An 18,234-nucleotide genomic window follows, 5' to 3' on the forward strand; every position below is an offset into this window, starting at 1 on the left:
GTTCTCTACCTCTTGAGTCCCTATATTTATTAAGTTTTTATTCAGGTGAATCCTTTTGAGTCTTTGAGAAAGTTATCACTTGTTTCTGGAAGTTTCATCATGAGTTCTACACTGAGATTATGTTTTTAAAATAATATAAAGTCCTGTGTGATGAGGCGGTTTACAGGTTGTGACTTGTGCTCACATTCTGGGACTGGCTCGTGCCCAGGCCAAGACCCGATGAGATGAAGAATGTCATTATTGTGTACAGTCCGGGTCGCTATGGGGTCAGTAAAGCCTGTCGAATCGATTATTTCCAGCAGTGGGATGCTACCCAACGCAGTGCTTCCGCCTTCACTTGACCATAATTATGCTCAGTGGCAGGAGCGAGAGGACAGCGGCCACACTGAGCAGCCTCCTTTAATGAAGAAAATCATTCCGGCTCCCAAACCTAAAGGGCCTGGAGAACCAGACTCGCCCACTCCCCTGCACCCTCCCACGCCGCCGGCTTTGAGTAAGGATGCCAGTGATTGACTTTGGGAATCTAAATTTAATATCCTTGCACATTAGAAATTTTCAGGTGATCCTTAAATGTAATAAAATCATTTTTGCTTCACTTGGAATGTTAACAAGGAATTTATAGAAATACTCTTATAAGTGGTGGGATAGCATAACTTGGCACACTTTTTGAAAGTGTTCATTTTGTAGGTTATGGGCTGTTTGAGCCTAATTGTTTTCTTTTTCCTGGAAATCAAAATTAGTGCCGCCAGTTTTAATTGGGTGTCTTTGGGCTCCAAGGTACTGATAGGAGTCGAGAAGATAGTCCAGAACTGAACCCACCCCCGGGCATAGAAGATAACAGACAGTGTGCATTATGTTTGACTTACGGCGATGACAGTGCCAATGTAAGTACCTCGGCCAGGGGTCCTACTTGCTGGATGCTCAGAATGAGCTGTGTGGCCTTTGTGTCTAAACTTGATGACTGGGTGTTGTGGAACTTGGGGTTATTTCTATAACTGATTTAAAAGGTGATTTGGCTTAAACTAACCTGCTGATGTCTAGTAACTTCTACCTTCTCAAAAAGATTTTTTGAAAGTCAATAAAATACAAGTTGCACATTAAATAACTTGTATTTAACACGTTAAGCGCCCAGTCAGTCACCAGTGACTGACACTATACTTTCTGTCCGGAAGACAGAACAGGCTGGCGCTTAACGTGTTGATGCAGTAGCCAGAATGGCTGCGGTCCGCTTCTGTGCTGCTGACCTTAGCAAGGAGCTTAGCCTCTCTGACCCTGTTTCATCTTTAAAATGAGCATAAGAAGAAGAACCCTTACCTCAGTGGCTCTGAGGACGGAAGGAGGGCTGTGTAAGGCCCTGAGCGCTGCCCGGCACATAGTCCGCTTAGTCTCTGATCCTCCCGCCTGTGGAAGAGGCGAGCAGAAAGGACGAAGTGGAAACAGGAACGTTGAAAAAGAAGTCTGACTTTTTGTTTAATGTGTGTGTTCACTTAACGAATTTTAATTAGTTTATTGACGTTGTCTTGACTGAGGTAAAGCAAATACCAAGGAAAACTTTCTTTGACATAATATTCTTTAAAGAGAAAAGAAATCTCTTTGTTTCCCAGGATGCTGGCCGCTTGCTGTACATTGGCCAGAACGAGTGGACACATGTAAACTGCGCTCTGTGGTCGGCAGAAGTGTTTGAGGACGATGACGGGTCACTGAAGAACGTGCACATGGCTGTGATCCGGGGCAAGCAGCTGGTAAGGACGCAGGGAATGCCATCAAAGGGGCTCCCTCTGTTCCAGATGTGCCGTCTGTGGCTAGGTGCTGCCTCACTGCTGTTTCCCATATGCCTTCGGGGTGGCCAGCCAGTACCGAGTATGGTGTCCACTGTGGGCAGCTGACTCCTCTGACCCTGGGAGGATGGGCGAAAAGGACCAAGTGTCCTCCCCGGAGAAGAGCCCCGACGGTGACTGACAGAATAAGGTGGTGCCACCGCCTAGTGACAGGGAAATGTCACCCACGGGATAAGTGTGTCTGTTAAGCCTGGTAACTAGAACACCATTATGTTTCTGACTCGGATACTCTTTCTAGAACGGAGTTCTTTGGGATGGAATAGCTTTCTAGAGAGATGATGTTTTTAGCCTTGATCTTCAAAGTGTCCTCTTCTCTAAACCAATCTTGCATCCTAGAAGAAAACCTGTTTTGGTCCAAATTCTAAATCAAATTATAAAATTTAACTTTAGTGTAGTTATAGGACCCCTGGACCATGGGAGAGAAAAGGTTTGTGGAGAAGACTCTATGGCTCATATCCCTTCCCTGTGATTCAGCAGATTATCAATAAACAAAATTACTTCTAGGAAACCCTAGAATGGGGAGGTGGAAAATGGCTTGAAATATTTGAACATCTGACTCGGGCTGTGTTCATTCTGGATTGCTAGCGATGCGAATTCTGCCAAAAGCCGGGCGCCACCGTGGGCTGCTGCCTCACTTCCTGCACCAGCAACTACCACTTCATGTGCTCCCGGGCCAAGAGCTGCGTCTTCCTGGACGATAAGAAGGTGTACTGCCAGCGGCACCGCGATCTGATCAAAGGCGAGGTGAGAGCTTCCGTTGTTTTTTGAATTCTCCGGGAATTCAGGGAAAAGAGATGGAAAATAGCAAGCAAGGTTGCAACTTGGCTTGACCTTCTCCTAGGTGTTCCTAGCACCTGCTCCTCTTAGCGAGATGCAGGAGCTCTCCTAGTGGAACCGGTGATCTGAGAGCTGTGCCCTGCCCCTCTGAGAGAGGCCGTGTCGTGAGCATGGTCTGTGGAGGGACAGCCACGTACAGCTCCTCTGGGTTTCATTTTAGGTGGTTCCTGAGAATGGGTTTGAAGTCTTCAGAAGAGTGTTTGTGGACTTTGAAGGAATCAGCTTGAGGAGGAAGTTCCTTAATGGCTTGGAACCAGAAAATATTCACATGATGATTGGTAGGACATGGGCCTCGGTTGTAGGGGAGGCTGGATGTAGCATTGGGGTACTTTCTAGTCTTCGATTATGAAATTATTTTATACTAGAGGCCTGGTGCATGGATTTATGCATCGATGGGATCCCTCGGCCTGGCCTGCAGGGATCGGACTGAAATTGGCTCGCCAACATCCCCCCGAAGGATCCCGGATTGCAGCCAGGCGGCTCTCGGGTGATGCACCCCGGAACCGGGCTCCCTCCTCTCTGCTTCCGGGTGCATCACCCGAGAACCGCAGCTGCCAAGTCACCACAGCTCGGCAGCCCCTGGTAGTCAGTGCGCACCATAGCAGCCGGTCAGATGGTCGGACGGTCACTTAGGCTGTTATATATACAGATGTACCGTTACCTCCTCTAATCACTGTTCTCTCCTTGGCCAGGCTCCATGACAATCGACTGCTTGGGAATTCTCAACGATCTGTCTGACTGTGAGGACAAGCTGTTTCCAGTTGGATACCAGTAAGTACCGCTGCGCAGGGAAGACAGCTGCCCCGTGCCTGAGCGCCCTGAAGCAGGCAGTGGTGACGTTGTTAGGTACAGAGCCGCTCTTGTGAGTCACTTCTAACTGCTACTAAAAATTAACTACTTTTTTGCTACTTCTTGTGGATGAGGACTAAAGTATCATTTTATGTCCGCTAAATCCAGTTATGGAAGAAAAACATTGAATAATATCGTGATAAGTTTGCACAGTGACAGGTGATCGCTAGAACTAATGGGGTGGTCGCATTGTAAGGAACAAAAATGTTGAATCACTGCCCTGGTCCGGTTGCTCAGTTGCTTAGAGCTTTGTCCCCATAGGCCAAGGGTGCAGGTTCAGGTCCCAGTCAGGGCACACACAGGAGCAACCAATGAGTGCATGAATAAGTGGGACAGCCAAGCAATGTTTTTCTCTATCACTCCCTTCGTGTCTAAAATCAATAAAATAAAGTTAAAAATGTTTTTAATTTTAAAAAGTTAAATCACTATATTGTACACCTGGAACTAATATGACTAATATGCTATTGTATACCAACTAACTATACAATAAAAGAGTAATATGTAAATTGACCGTCACTCCAATGCACAAATGGCCGTCCCCATGTGGTCAAAGATGGCTGCCCCCATGTGGACACAATATGGCCACCATAAGATGGCCTGCAGGGAAGGACAGTTGTGGGCAATCAGACCAGCAGGGGAGGGCAGTTAGGGGTGACCGGGCCAGCAGGGGAGGGCAGTTGGGGGGAACCAGGCCAGCAGGGGAGGGCAGTTGGGGGGGACCGGGCCTGCAGGGGAAAGCAGTTGGGGGTGACCAGTCCAGGAGGGGAGGGCAGTTGGGGGGAACCAGGCCTGCAGGGGAGGGCAGTTGGGGGTGACCAGGCTGGCAAGGGAGGGCAGTTAGGAGTTACCGGGCCAGCAGGGGAGGGCAGTTAGGGGCAATCGGGCCAGCAGGGGGCTGTTAGGCATCGATCAGGCTGGCAGGGGAGTGATTAGGGAGTGATCAGGCTGGCAGGCAGAAGCGGTTAGGGGCAATCAGGAAGGCAGGCAGGCGAGCAGTTGGGAGCCAGCAGTCCTGGATTGTGAGAGGGATGTCCCACTGCCCATTTAGGCCTGTTGGGATCAGGCCTAAATGGGCAGTTGGACATCCCTTGAGGGGTCCCAGATTGGAGAGGGTACAGGCTGGGCTGAGGGATCCCCCGCACCCCCCCCCCCCCCCCGTGCACAAATTTTGTGCACCGGGCTTCTATACATAAAAGCCTAAGCGATATGATGTGCACTGACCACCAGGGGGCAGACACTCAGCACACAGGCATGGAAACATGGAACAGTCTGATGAATCTCAGGGGGGGATTTGTGCACTGGTGGGGTTCCTCAGCCTGGCCTACAGGGATCGGGCTGAAACCAGCAGACCGACATTCCGTGGGGGGCCCCGGATTGTGAGAGGGCGGCACCGGGCCTCTAGTTTCTAAATAAAATATGAACAGAAAACACAGTGTCAGTCTCTGCGATTCCATTCATCTGGATTCAGAAGTTTAGATTGTTGTCATGGGTCACACACACCTGTGCCTCTGTCCTCAGGTTCACATTTTCTGGGTCCTTCTGAAAATATAACCCCACAAAAACAATCAGGTTCTCTAGGAGGAATTTATCACCTTTCCCATATGCAGCAAGTTGTTTAAACTTCTAACAAGCTGACAATATAAATCCCAAATTCCCTTCCTAGCTCTCCCCCTTGAGAGTTTCGTTTTGCTCTGTAGCCTTTAACTTAGTCTGCCTCCCAGTGCTGACGACAGTTTGCACTGCTTACTGAGCTGGCAGCTGTGTGAGCGGCTCCCTCAGCATCCAGCGCCTCTGGAGCAGTCACTTCCCTCGTCTCATCGGGCGTTGGTCCCACAGGAAACATCTCGGGGTTGCTCTTCCTCACTTCGTACATATTGGGGGGCAGTGGTCCCTTCCTGGGCGCCAATAACTGTTTCCTGCAGGAGGGAGTATTTTTTCTCTGCATTTTAGGATATTTTACAATTTTTGTCCCCTGCTTACAATACACTTTTTTAAAAAAAGACTTGATGTTGGTTTCTGAGAAGCTAGAAAAAACCAAGTTCTTTCAAAAAGCTTGGAACATTCTGCCCTAGCTGGTTTGGCTCAGTGGATAGAGCGTTGGCCTGCAGACTGAAGGGATCCAGGTTCCATTCCAGTCAAGGGCACATACCAGGTTGCGGGCCTGATCCCCAGTAGGGGGCGTGCAGGAGGCGGCTGATCAATGATTTTCTCTCATTGTTGATATTTCTATCTCGCTCTCCCTCTCTCTTCTTCTGAAATCAATAAAAATATTTTTTAATAAAATAAAAAGCTTAGAACATCCTAATTTGTGTAAGAGTCCAGGAAATAAAGCGAAATTCTGTAAATCGAGACCGGGGGATCTAGGATGAGAAGAGGTTTTGACAAATGTCAGTCTTTGCTTCTGGACCCTCACCTCTGCTGGTCTCTACAAACCTTCGCCAGGTGTTCCCGGGTGTACTGGAGCACCACGGACGCCCGCAAGCGCTGCGTGTACACATGCAAGATCGTGGAGTGCCGCCCGCCAGCCGTGGAGCCAGACATCAATAGCACCGTTGAGCATGATGAAAACAGGACCATTGCCCACAGTCCAACATCTTTTGCAGGTTGGTCTTTAATCAAGGTGTCACTTGAATTGTACTTTTGGGAATACTGGGATTGAAGCATGGGGAGAAGGTCACTTCTTTGGGAGGTTTCGTTCGAGAATTTCCCTAACAGCTGACTTTTTATTGGGCCATTTGTTTGATACCTTAATTGGACTGTTTTTAGTAAGGGTTTTTATATCCTACCACAGAAATGTCATCTAAAGAAAGTCAAAACGCAGCTGAAATTGTAAGTCCTTCATCACCAGACCGACCTCCTCATACGCAAACCTCTGGTTCCTGTTTTTATCATGTCATCTCAAAGGTTCCTAGGATTCGAACACCCAGTTATTCTCCAACACAGAGGTCCCCTGGCTGTCGGCCACTGCCTTCTGCAGGTAAAGGGTTTCATTGACTCCAAGGTCAGCTCAGACATGAATGTGTGATTCTTTTCAGGCCACTTTATTTTAGTGACTTAGCTTACTGAAAATGTTGGGTTTTCGTTACCTGTGATGACCACCCACGTTTGTTCTGTCTGTGATAGACTGTCACTCTCTCTCCTTTAGGAAGTCCCACTCCAACCACTCACGAAATCGTCACAGTGGGTGACCCTTTACTGTCCTCCGGGCTCCGAAGCATTGGCTCCAGGCGGCACAGTGCGCCGTCCTCGGCACCCCAGCAGTCGAGACTCCGGATGATGTCCCCAGTGAGAGCGGGGAGTACTTACTCCAAGAAGAGTGGCTCCTCCGTCTCCGCCCCGGGGACCACTGCGGACCTGGAGTCCAGTGCCAAAGCAGCCGACCATGTCTTGGGGCCGCTGGCTTCAAACACTAACTTAAGGCAAAACACTCCCACCGCTTCCAGTTTGCAGAGGACAGTGGTTATGATGGCCGCCAAAACCAGTCACATGGATGGCTCTGCATCTTCAGAAATGAAGCATCCCAGCGCTTCAGACCTGGCCTCCAGCAGCTCCTCTCTGAAAGGAGAGAAGACCAAAATGCTGAGCTCCAGGAGTTCCGAGGGCTCTGCTCACCACGGGGCCCACCCTGGCCTCCCTAAACCGGCCCCGCAGCGTCCTAGTCCCCCATCGGGCGAGCCCAATGCTAGTAAGATGGGCACGTTTGCGGAATTCTCCTCAGTGCCGTTTTCCTCCAGAGAGGCTCTCCCCCTCCCGCCGCTCCACCTGAGGGGGCAGAGGAATGACTGGGACCCACATCCAGACCCCACCCAGGCTGGGAGCGCCCCCGCTGAGGGCGACACGGAAGTCAAAGCCTTGAAGCTATCGGGAGTGAGCAGCAGATCGACTCTCCTCAGCGAACACGTGGGCTCTAGTTCCAGAGACAGGAGGCAGAAAGGGAAGAAGTCTTGTAAAGAAACTTTCAAAGAAAAGCGTTCCAGTAAGTCCTTCTTGGAGCCCGGTCAGGTAACCGCTGGTGAGGAAGGAAACCTAAAAGCGGAGTTTGCGGATGAAGTTTTGCCTCCTGAGTTTCCGGGGCAACGGCCATGTAACAATGTGTCTTCTGATAAGATTGGGGACAAAGTCCTCGCTGCTCCTGGAGTCCCCAAAGCTCCGTCCGTGCAAGGAGAAGGCCCTGCCACGGAATTACAGACGCCCCGAAAACGCACGGTCAAAGTAACACTGACACCCCTGAAGATGGAAGGTGAGAGTCCGTCCAGAAATGCCCTGAAGGAAGGCAGTCCTGCTTCCTCTCTGCAGATAGAGTCGGCCTCGCCAGCTGAGCCCGTTTCCGCCTCCGAAGGTCCAGGAGCTGGGCCAGTGGCCCAGCCGAGCCCCAGCGGTACCGCCTCCCAGGAGCCTCCGAGCAACAGCTATCAGACTCTCCCCGTCCAGGACAGGAATCTCATGCTTCCCGATGGGCCCAAGCCCCAGGAGGACGGGTCTTTCAAAAGGAGGTACCCCCGTCGGAGCGCCCGGGCCCGCTCCAACATGTTCTTCGGGCTGACCCCCCTCTATGGAGTCAGGTCCTACGGGGAAGAAGACCTTCCGTTCTACAGCAGCTCAACAGGGAAGAAACGGGGCAAGAGGTCAGCTGAAGGGCAGGTGGATGGCGCTGACGACTTGAGCACTTCCGACGAGGACGACCTGTACTACTACAACTTCACCCGGACGGTGATCGCGGCGGGGGCAGAGGAGCGGCTGGCGGCCCACAGCCTGTTCCGGGAGGAGGAGCAGTGTGACCTCCCGAGAATCTCACAGCTGGACGGGGTTGATGACGGGACAGAGAGCGATACCAGTGTCACGGCCACCACGAGGAAGACCAGCCAGATTCCGAAAAGAAACGGGAAAGAGAACGGGACCGAGAGCCTCAAGCTGGACCGGCCCGAAGACGGGGAGAAGGAACATGTCGTCAAGAGTTCTGTGGGCCACAAAAGCGAGCCCAAGGCGGAGAACTGCCACTCCGCGAGCCGAGGGAAGACCCAGGGGCAGGACTCCCTGGAGGCTCAGCTCAGCTCCTTGGAGTCCAGCCGCAGGGTCCACACGAGCGCCCCCGCGGACAAGGCCTTGCTGGACACCTACAACCCCGAGCTCCTGAAGTCGGACTCGGACAACAACAACAGCGACGACTGCGGGAACATCCTGCCCTCGGACATCATGGACTTTGTCCTGAAGAACACGCCCTCCATGCAGGCCTTGGGGGAGAGCCCCGAGTCCTCGTCCTCGGAACTCCTGAACCTGGGCGAGGGCCTGGGCCTCGACAGCAACCGTGAGAAGGACATGGGTCTGTTTGAAGTGTTTTCTCAGCAGCTGCCGACTGCGGAGCCTGTGGACAGCAGCGTCTCTTCATCCATCTCAGCCGAAGAGCAGTTCGAGCTGCCGCTCGAGCTGCCGTCCGACCTCTCGGTGCTGACCACGCGCAGCCCCACGGTCCCCGGCCCGAACCCCGGCAGGCTAGCCGTCATCACAGACGCAGCAGAGAAGAGAGTCGCCATCCCGGAGAAGCCCGTGGCCGCCTCCGAGGATGACCCAGCGCTGCTGAGCCCGGGAGTCGACCCTGCGCCCGAAGGCCACATGACTCCCGACCGTTTCATCCAGGGACACATGGACGCCGACCTCGCCAGCCCCCCGTGCGGCACAGTGGAGCAGAGCCGTGGCAGCAGTCAGGATTTAACTAGGAGCAGCAGCACCCCTGGCCTCCAGGTACCGGCTTCCCCTACTGTGCCCATCCAGAACCAGAAATACGGGCCCAGTTCTGCCGAGAGCCCTGGCCCGTCTCAGATCTCTAACGCGGCCGTGCAGACCACGCCTCCCCACCTGAAGCCACCCACCGAAAAGCTCATTGTCGTTAACCAGAACATGCAGCCACTTTACGTGCTCCAGACTCTGCCGAACGGCGTGACCCAGAAAATCCAGTTGACCTCTTCCGTTAGTTCTGCACCCAGCGTGATGGAGGCAAACACTTCCGTGCTGGGGCCCATGGGCAGTGGCCTCGCGCTTACCACGGGGCTAAACCCAGGCCTGCAGACGCCTCAGCCTCTGTTCCCTCCTGCTGGCAAAGGCCTGCTGCCCGTGTCTCACCACCAGCACTTACACCCCTTCCCCACAGCTGCTCAGGGCAGTTTTCCGCCCACCATCAGCAGTTCTCCTCCAGGCCTGCTCATTGGGGTGCAGCCTTCTCCGGATCCCCAACTTCTGGTGTCCGAAGCCAGCCAGAGGGCAGACCTCAGCACCACGGTAGTCACTCCGTCCTCTGGACTCAAGAAAAGACCCATATCTCGCCTGCAGACCCGAAAGAACAAGAAGCTTGCTCCCTCTAGCACCCCTTCAAACATCGCCCCCTCCGATGTGGTTTCTAACATGACACTGATTAACTTCACACCCTCCCAGCTTCCAAATCACCCCAACCTGTTAGATTTGGGGTCACTTAACACGTCATCTCACCGGACTGTCCCCAACATCATAAAAAGGTCTAAGTCCGGCGTCATGTATTTTGAACAGGCACCCCTGTTACCACAGACGGTGGGCGGACCTGCCACAGCGACGGGCACATCCACCGGGAGCCAGGACACTGGCCATCTCGCTTCGGGGCCCGGGGCCGGCTTGGCGTCCGGTTCCTCAGTCTTGAATGTCGTATCCATGCAAACAACAACAGCACCTACGGGTAGTGCATCGGTTCCAGGACATGTCACATTGACCAACCCGCGGTTGCTGGGTGCCCCAGACACTGGCTCCATAAGCAGCCTGTTAATTAAAGCCAGCCAGCAGGGCCTGGGGATCCAGGACACGCCCGGGGCTCTGCTGCCCAGTTCGGGAATATTTCCCCAGCTGGGGTCGCTGCAGACCCCCTCTACCTCAGCGATGACAGCTGCATCCGGTGTCTGCGTCCTCCCCGCAACGCAGACGGGGGGCCTCGCGGCCGCCTCCCCCTCCAGGGACACCGAAGATCACTACCAGCTTCAGCATGTGAGCCAGCTCCTAGCCAGCAAAGCGGGAATCCTCCCTTCCCAGCGGGACCCGGAAGCTGCTCCAGGGACCCAGGGGCCCAGCTTCGCGCAGGCAGCAGATGCTCCTAACAGCCTGGGGCTGGAGCCGAAGAAGGCGACCTCCTCCGCCGGACAGGGACGCGCGGCCTCCCCTGCGGGCTCCCCCTCCTCTGGACCCCAGTCCACAAGCCCCTCCGCGCCAGGTCCCGCTCAGCCCAAACCAAAAAGCAAGCGTGTCCAGCTGCCTTTGGACAAAGGGAACGGTAAGAAGCACAAGGTCTCCCACCTGCGGACCAGCTCCTCGGAGGCACACGTTCCGGACCAGGAGGCCCCCACGTCCTCCCTGACCTCGTCCACAGGGTGAGAGCCCAGTGTCAGCCGTGCTGGGTCTGTGGGGTCCGGGCCCCGAGCAGAGGCTGGGTAAGGGGTCATCTGTGAGAGGGGCAGCCTTCTGTCCACGTTTGCAGTGGTCGGGTATTTTGTGGGTTTTAATTGAATGTTTTTTCACTCACGTGGTGACTTACCGAGCACACTTCAATGCCATTCGTGAGCAGGGGGTGTCCTGCATAGAGCCAGGTCTCCTCGGCGCTGATGTCTCAGTGCCGCTGCTGCTGTTGCTTCTTTGCTGAGGCTGAGGGATGGTAAGGGCGGTTATTCCTGTCAGGGTGTAACATACCTGATGTGCACAAGTGAGTTTTACATATATGTGCGCCCAGGGAGCCACCCTTCAGATTGAGCTAGAAAGCCTCCCTAGTGCTGCAGAGGCGCCTGGTGCCGTGGTCAGCTCCCGCAGGGCACCCACACCCCCTGCATCGCCACAGGCTGGCGTTCTGCCCGGCCGTCATTTCCGCGGACTGACACCGCCCTGGTCCTGTGTGCTAATGGTTCTGTTTCAGGGCGCCCGCGGCAGAGGCCGAGCAGCAGGACACGGCTGAGGGGGAGCCAGCGGCGCCGGAGTGTGGGCAGCCCCCGGGGTGAGCAGAGGAAGGTCTCCAAGACCAAGTCCTCATTAAAACATCCTTCTTCCTGTCTGTGTGGGTCTGTGTGGCCGGTGTTAATCCTCACCAGAGGATATGTTTATTGATATGAGAGAGAGAGAAACATCCATGTGGGAAACATCGATCAGGTGCCTCTCGCACACGCCCCGACCAGGCATTGAATCCGCAACCCAGGCACGTGCCCTGACCCGGAATCGAACCTGCATCCCTTTTGTGCACAGGACAACACTCCAACCAACTGAGCCATTCGGCCAGGGTGCCAAAGTTATTTCAATGGAAGTAATGTAGTATAGATTTAAATAATGGACAATGGTTCCCTGTTCGTCCTACCTAACCACATCCCAATCTATTCCTTAGAGCTAACATTGCTAATAACTTGTTTTCATCCATTGGGACATTTTTTAAAATACGTTTTTATTGATTTGAAAGGAAGAGTGATATAGAGATTGAAGCATCAATGAGAGAAACATTGATCGACTGCCTCCTCCATGCCCCCTACTGGCGATGGAGAGCACAACCTGGGCATGTGCCCTGACCCGGAACCAGACCCTGACCTCCTGGTTCATAGGTTGCCACTGAGCCATGCCGGCCGGGCTTGGAGACCTTTATATGCACACACAGATGTATGTGGTACACGTAAGGGCATGTATATACTTTTTTTACATAGAACGAATAATGCTATACATACTGTTCTTTACCTGGTTTTATCACTTACTGAATTGTGTGCACATTTCTGTACAGTATTTATAGATGCACTTTATATTTTAATGGCAGCCTCTAGCTCCCGTGTGTGATCTACAATAATTTACCTAACTATTCCCTTTAGTATATATTTCACTGTTGCGGGCTCAATCCCCGGTTGGAGCCCATAGGGGAGGCAACCAATTGATGTTTCTCTCTCCCTCCCTGCCTCCCTATATCTCTCTAAAATCAATAAACATATCCTCAGGTGAGGATTTTTTAAAAAGCAGCCAACTTAAGCAGCTCTTAAGTTATTCCAGAACTGCTTCTAACAAGTGTTCTTTAATCTTCTTCTCAATACTAAGGGTGAGAAAAAATGTAAGGATACAAACTACAACTCCAAAAGTAAAAATTTAATGTCTCCCTGGCCAGTGTGGCTCAGTGGATAGAGCATTGGCCTGCAGGTTCGGTTCCGGTCCAGGGCACGTACCTCGGTTGCAGGTTCCCCGGCTCTGGTCGGGGTGAGTACAGGAGGCAACCAATCGACGTGTCTCTCTCACATCGGTATTTTTCTCTGTCTCTCCCTCTTCTACTCTAAAAACCAATGGAAAAATATCCTCAGTTGAGTATTAACAAAATAAATAAAAATGTAATGTCAATATTTGGGGGGAATCTCATAGACGGAGGCTTTCTGTTGGGGCCACATGGCGGTGGGTGGTGGTGCTCATTCAGTGGCTGGTCTGCGGCCTTGGCTTTGTGGAACTGACACAGCTTTTAGCTTTGAACTGAGGTACTAGCTGATACATCTCACGTTTGTGTTTTGGGTTGTTTTTGAGTGTGTGTATGTGTGTTTTTTAGGCAAATGGCTGTTCTTCCTGAGGTCCAGACAACACAAAATCCAGCAAATGAACAAGAAAGTACAGGTATGTGGGTGGGCAACAGGTCTGAATCAGTATTTCAAAGCCAAACGTGCTATAAAAATCACCTACATTACCTTCTAGATTAAAAAAAAATCCCCCCAAAGAAGTCGCACGGCAGTTAACTGATGGAACGAACGGTAGCCGGAGCCTCACCGCATCTCTTCGGTGCCGTGCTCATCCACCTCATGTTCTGTGGCTGTCCGTCAAGGAAAGGACACAAGACTGAAACCTTTAACTGTGCTCCTGCTCGACTTGCTTTAATAGCAGTATGGTACAAATAGCTAGTGATGCCCTGGCCGGTGTGGCTCAGTGGATAGAGCGTCGGCCTGCAGACCGAAGGGTCCCGGGTTTGATCCCGGTCAAGGGCACGTACCTCCGTTGCAGGCTCCTCCCCAGCCTAGGCCTTGGTCGCAGCTCATGCAGGAGGCAGCCAATCGATGTGTTTCTTTCACATCAGTATTTCTCTGTCTTTCCCTCTCTTTGAAATTAATGGGAAAATACCCTTGGGTGAGGATTAAAAAATAATAATAATAAATAAATAAGTAGCTAGTGATGACCTGACTTCGTTCACCCCTGGTTGTCACCGAAGAAAACCGAGAAGTGTTCTTACTCTGTAAGTAGCCAGATTCGGCTGGGACTCCAGAGCCCTGTCTCCCGCTGCATTTGGTCCGTAAACAACAGGTCATGTGGTTTCGATTGGGGAGCGCTAGGGTCAGGCTGTGCCGTTTCCATTAAACAGCCTGTCTTCCCAGAGGAGAACCAGGTGGGGAAACTGCTTGGACACCAGCTTTGGGGCGTGGTAAGACTCTGCTGCCCTGCTGATCCTCAAGAAGGTGGTCGGTCTCTGGGAGGGAGGACAGCAAGGGCCGGCCATGCGACTCTGAGCCACAGGAGTTCACGCCCGGCACTCCCGTCTTCCGGCTGCCTGAGCCGGGGCTGCCAGACCACTTCCCCGGCCGCGCGCTGTCTGTCCTCACCGGCCATGTAGGCAGTCACACCCACTCATCGGACTTTGGTGAGGTCTGTGTGAGTTGCTATCAAGGGACCGTACCTGAGAGAGTAGGGGAGTGCCCGGTGCATACTGCTTCGTACACATTAGCAGTGCTACTTGTTACTTTAACCCTACAGAGGGCAGTCACTTACTGAAAAACTATCAGATGGTCATACTAGAAACTCTACCCCAAAGACAGCATGACTTCATGTTGAAAACATCCTAGTTTCACTGGTCGTCGTGTGTAGCTATGACCTGGGTAGTGAGCTGCCCCCTCTCCTAGAGACTCCGCTTTATTGCCTGTCGGTGGAGATAATCCCAGTTCTGGATGCCGTTGGCTTCACGATGGTGTGCGCAGTCCGGGCTCCCCAGGCCTCCTGCTGCGGCCACTGACGCTCTGCTCTCTCCCGGGCAGACCCGAAGGTGGCGGAGGAGGAGGACGGAGGCTTCAGCTCACCGCTCATGCTCTGGCTGCAGCAGGAACAGAAGCGCAAGGAAAGCATCACTGAGAAGAAGCCCAAGAAAGGCCTGGTGTTTGAAATTTCCAGTGACGACGGCTTCCAGATCTGTGCGGAGAGCATTGAAGGCGAGTGGATTGCTCGGGCTCCCTCGGCACAGGCCTGTCCGGCCAGAGCTGCACCGTCCATGTGTGTGCCACTTGGTGGGCGGGTCCGTGCCGGCTGTGACGGGACATGTTTGGAGGCTTTGCACATTTGATTTGTCCTTAAGAAGTTAGTGTTCTTGAGAAACAGTCCGTAGTTTATGGGAAAAGTTAGGGATACAGATTATGTTTTTAAGGTTACACACACCCTGCATAGCGCATGAGACCTCTGCTTGTCTCTCTCACTTTTTTCCTACCACTTCCTGTTTTGTTGTTTCTTTTTTTCTTTCTTTTTTTTTTATTTCAGAGAGGAAGGAGAGGGAGAGAGAGAGAGAAACATCAATGATGAGAGAAGAGAATCGTGATTGGCTGCCTCCTGCACGCCCCCTACTGGGGATTGAGCCCACAACCCCGGCATGTGCCCTGACCAGAATCAAACCTGGAACCCTTTACTTCGCAGGCCAACGCTCTATCCACTGAGCCAAACGACCAGGGCCTTCCTGTACATCTTGAATGCTTTTCTCCCTCACCTCTGTGCCTCCTGCATGTCTTCCCTCCACCTGGAATGCTTCCCCCCACGTTCACCTGCTGACCTTCAACTCGGAAAGTCTTCCCTGATCTTCTGAGACAGATACACAGTCCTGCCCCCTCTATTCCGCCCCTTTCAGATTCTTACATATTTCTCCCACTGAGCTTAAAATTTGTTCTATAAATGTTTGTTTACTTTTATGTCTTACTCAACAGGGAACTTCCCATAAGGGCTTGCAGCTTATGTTCTTATTTAACACTAGAGGCCCAGTGCACGAAATTCGTGAAGAGGGGGAGGGGTCCCTCAGCCTGGCCTACACCCTCTCACAATCCGGGACCCCTTGGGGGATGTCCGACTGCCGGTTTAGGGATCCCAGGGATCGGGCCTAAACCGGCAGTCAGACATCTCTCTCACAATCTGGGACCGCTGGCTCCTAACCGCTCTCCTACCTGCCTGCCTGATCGCCCCTAACCACTCGCCTGCCTGCCTGATCGCCCCTAACCGCTCGCTTGCCTGCCTGATTGCCCCTAACTGCCCCAGCCTCGGCCGCCACTGCCGCGGCTTTGTCCGAAAGGTCATTTGGCTGTCCGGTCTAATTAGCATATTACCCTTTTATTATTATAGATTTTTGTGCCCCTAACATGTAGCTGTTCATTAGCTGTTGAAGGACTGGTGAATGTTCTGTAGGCGAAAGGTACTAGAGGAGTTTCAAGGAAAGAAAGGTCACTGTGGGTCAGTGAGAGTTATCAAAAAACCATGAAAGCCCTAGCTGGTGTTGCTCAGTGGATAGAGTGCTGGCCTGTGGACCAAAGAGGTTCGATTCTGGTTGAGGGCACGTACCTTGGTTGCAGGCTCCTCCTTGGCCCTGGCCCTGTTCAGGGCGCTCACAGGAGGCAATCAATCGATAATTGATGTGTTTCTCTGACATCAATGTTTCTCTCTGTCTTTCCCGCTCTCATCCACTCTCCCTAAAAATCAATGGAAAAATATCCTTGAGTGAGGATTAACAACAACAAAAGAAACAAAGAACAATGTTAAGAGAACTAGATTGAGTCTGAAATCCACATGGATTTCTTCCCACCACTCCACACTTACTTCTGTGACCGTGGGAGACGATAGGATCTTAGGGGAGCGCTGGGAGGGATTGTGCAGGTTTCCAGTTACAACTCGTAATTGAAAGGAACTGAGAAGGCACGGTGTCCCCACAGCCTTGGTTAAATTGTTCATTGTTATTGCACTGGTTAAGGTGTAGGGAATAGAATTAACACCAAACGCTTAGGTTTGGGGTCCAGGTGCCATCAAGGGATGGTAATGCTTTGGGGACTCGGGTCATTTCCAGGCAGTCTGGATGCCCTTACTGCCTCTGTGTCCTTTCTCTAGAAAGGGACAGTCCCTCTCAGCTTCTCAGGCACTCACTGATTTAAACTAACGAAACAAAACCTGCCGCAGCGGGAGGGTGCGCTTTCACGCCACGGGGCTGAGAGCAGTGCTTGCGCCGCCACTGGCACGAGACGCTTGTTGGAACGTTTCATTTCCTCACAGATGCCTGGAAGTCGCTGACAGATAAAGTCCAGGAAGCGCGATCCAATGCCCGTCTAAAGCAGCTCTCGTTTGCAGGTAATGGCTAATGTGCTCATTTTGCTCCTGTCTCAGAATATTCTGGTAGCTTGTTGGTCTACATTATAGAGTTGATTCTAAAAACAAAAACAAAACACAGCAACATTCTTTTTTTAAAAATAAAATTTCACAACTTTATTGCGATATAATTCTTTTACTATACGTTCACCCCTTTAAAGCATACAATTCAGTGGCTTTTAGTATGTTCACAAAGGAACAACCGTCATTTCTGTATCATGCCAGGACATTTTCATTATCGCTGAGAGCAACCTCGTGCCCATCAGCAGTCAAGCTCCAGCCCCTGGCCACCACGAGTCTGCTTTCTGTGCCACTGGGTTTGCTGTGTGTTTCATACGTGGAACAGGGCTAGGCTGTTCAACTGGAGGAGAATTTTACACATTACCGGTAACAAGTTCAGAACGACTGTCCAAATTTTTTTTTAATATATTTTATTGATTTTTTACAGAGAGGAAGAGAGAGGGATAGAGAGTTAGAAACATCAATGATACAGAAACATCGATTAGCTGCCTCCTGCACAACCCCTACTGGGGATGTGCCCGCAACCAAGGTACATGCCCTTGACCGGAATCGAACCTGGGACCCCTCAGTCCGCAGGCCGACGCTCCATCCACTGAGCCAAACCGGTTTCGGCCGACTGTACAAATTTAATTATAGTTCATCCAGTGCAAAAAAAGGAATCGTGCAACATGTGGCCTTCTGGGGCTGGCTTCTTCCATTTAATATGCTCTGCTGTAATGTGGCCTCAGTACTCCCGGCCTTTTTTTTTTTTTTTTTAACAAATGAATTTTGGCAAAATACACATAAAATTTACCATCTTAACCATTTTGAAGGGTAGAAATTTAGTGGTGTTAAATACATTCACATTGTTGTATAGCCATCACCACCCATAACTCTTCATTCTTCGCACCCTGGCGCCTGGCAACCACCATTATAGTTTTTGTCTTTGTGAGTTGGATTACTTTAAGCACCTTATATAATCACTAGAGGCCCGGTGCACGAATTCGTGCATGGGTGGGGTCCCTCTGGGTGGCCTGCAGGGATCGGGCCAACCCGCAGTCCAATGCCGCCTGCAGCTCCTACCTGCCACTCCCGCTCATCCCGACCCCACTGTGCCAGCCACGGGCTCACGCCCAATCAGTCCCAATTGGGAGTCCTATATCTGGTGCCCTCCCAAGGGGAGTGGCCTGAAACCGGAGATCAGGCTGAAACCGGCTCTCTGACATCCCCCAAGGGGTCCCGGGTTGCGAGAGGGTGCAGCCCAGGCTGAGGGACCCCACCAATGCCCAATCGGGCAGGGGAGGGACCACGGAAGGGCTCCAGGGTGTGTCCG

The 18,234-nt window shown here is 52.1% G+C and overlaps 1 protein-coding gene across 8 annotated transcripts in view; it reads left to right on the top strand.

Annotated features, from left to right (window-relative positions):
* The window catches only part of KMT2A (lysine methyltransferase 2A), a 94,019-nt gene that overhangs the window by 61,745 nt on the left and 14,040 nt on the right, over positions 1-18,234 (top strand). For all 8 annotated transcript variants that reach the window (XM_079788492.1, XM_079788491.1, XM_079788493.1 and 5 more), the window contains 13 exons: positions 300-493; positions 778-884; positions 1,605-1,742; positions 2,424-2,582; positions 2,836-2,953; positions 3,368-3,446; positions 5,967-6,127; positions 6,316-6,501; positions 6,670-10,906; positions 11,443-11,520; positions 13,084-13,148; positions 14,552-14,722; positions 16,809-16,883. In XM_079788492.1, coding sequence (XP_079644618.1) covers positions 300-493; positions 778-884; positions 1,605-1,742; positions 2,424-2,582; positions 2,836-2,953; positions 3,368-3,446; positions 5,967-6,127; positions 6,316-6,501; positions 6,670-10,906; positions 11,443-11,520; positions 13,084-13,148; positions 14,552-14,722; positions 16,809-16,883 — 5,768 coding nt within the window. The remainder of the gene's footprint in view (positions 1-299; positions 494-777; positions 885-1,604; positions 1,743-2,423; positions 2,583-2,835; positions 2,954-3,367; positions 3,447-5,966; positions 6,128-6,315; positions 6,502-6,669; positions 10,907-11,442; positions 11,521-13,083; positions 13,149-14,551; positions 14,723-16,808; positions 16,884-18,234) is intronic.

This window comes from Cnephaeus nilssonii, assembly GCF_951640355.1.
Source record: "Cnephaeus nilssonii genome assembly, chromosome: 13".
In the NCBI taxonomy this organism is placed as follows: domain Eukaryota; kingdom Metazoa; phylum Chordata; class Mammalia; order Chiroptera; family Vespertilionidae; genus Cnephaeus; species Cnephaeus nilssonii.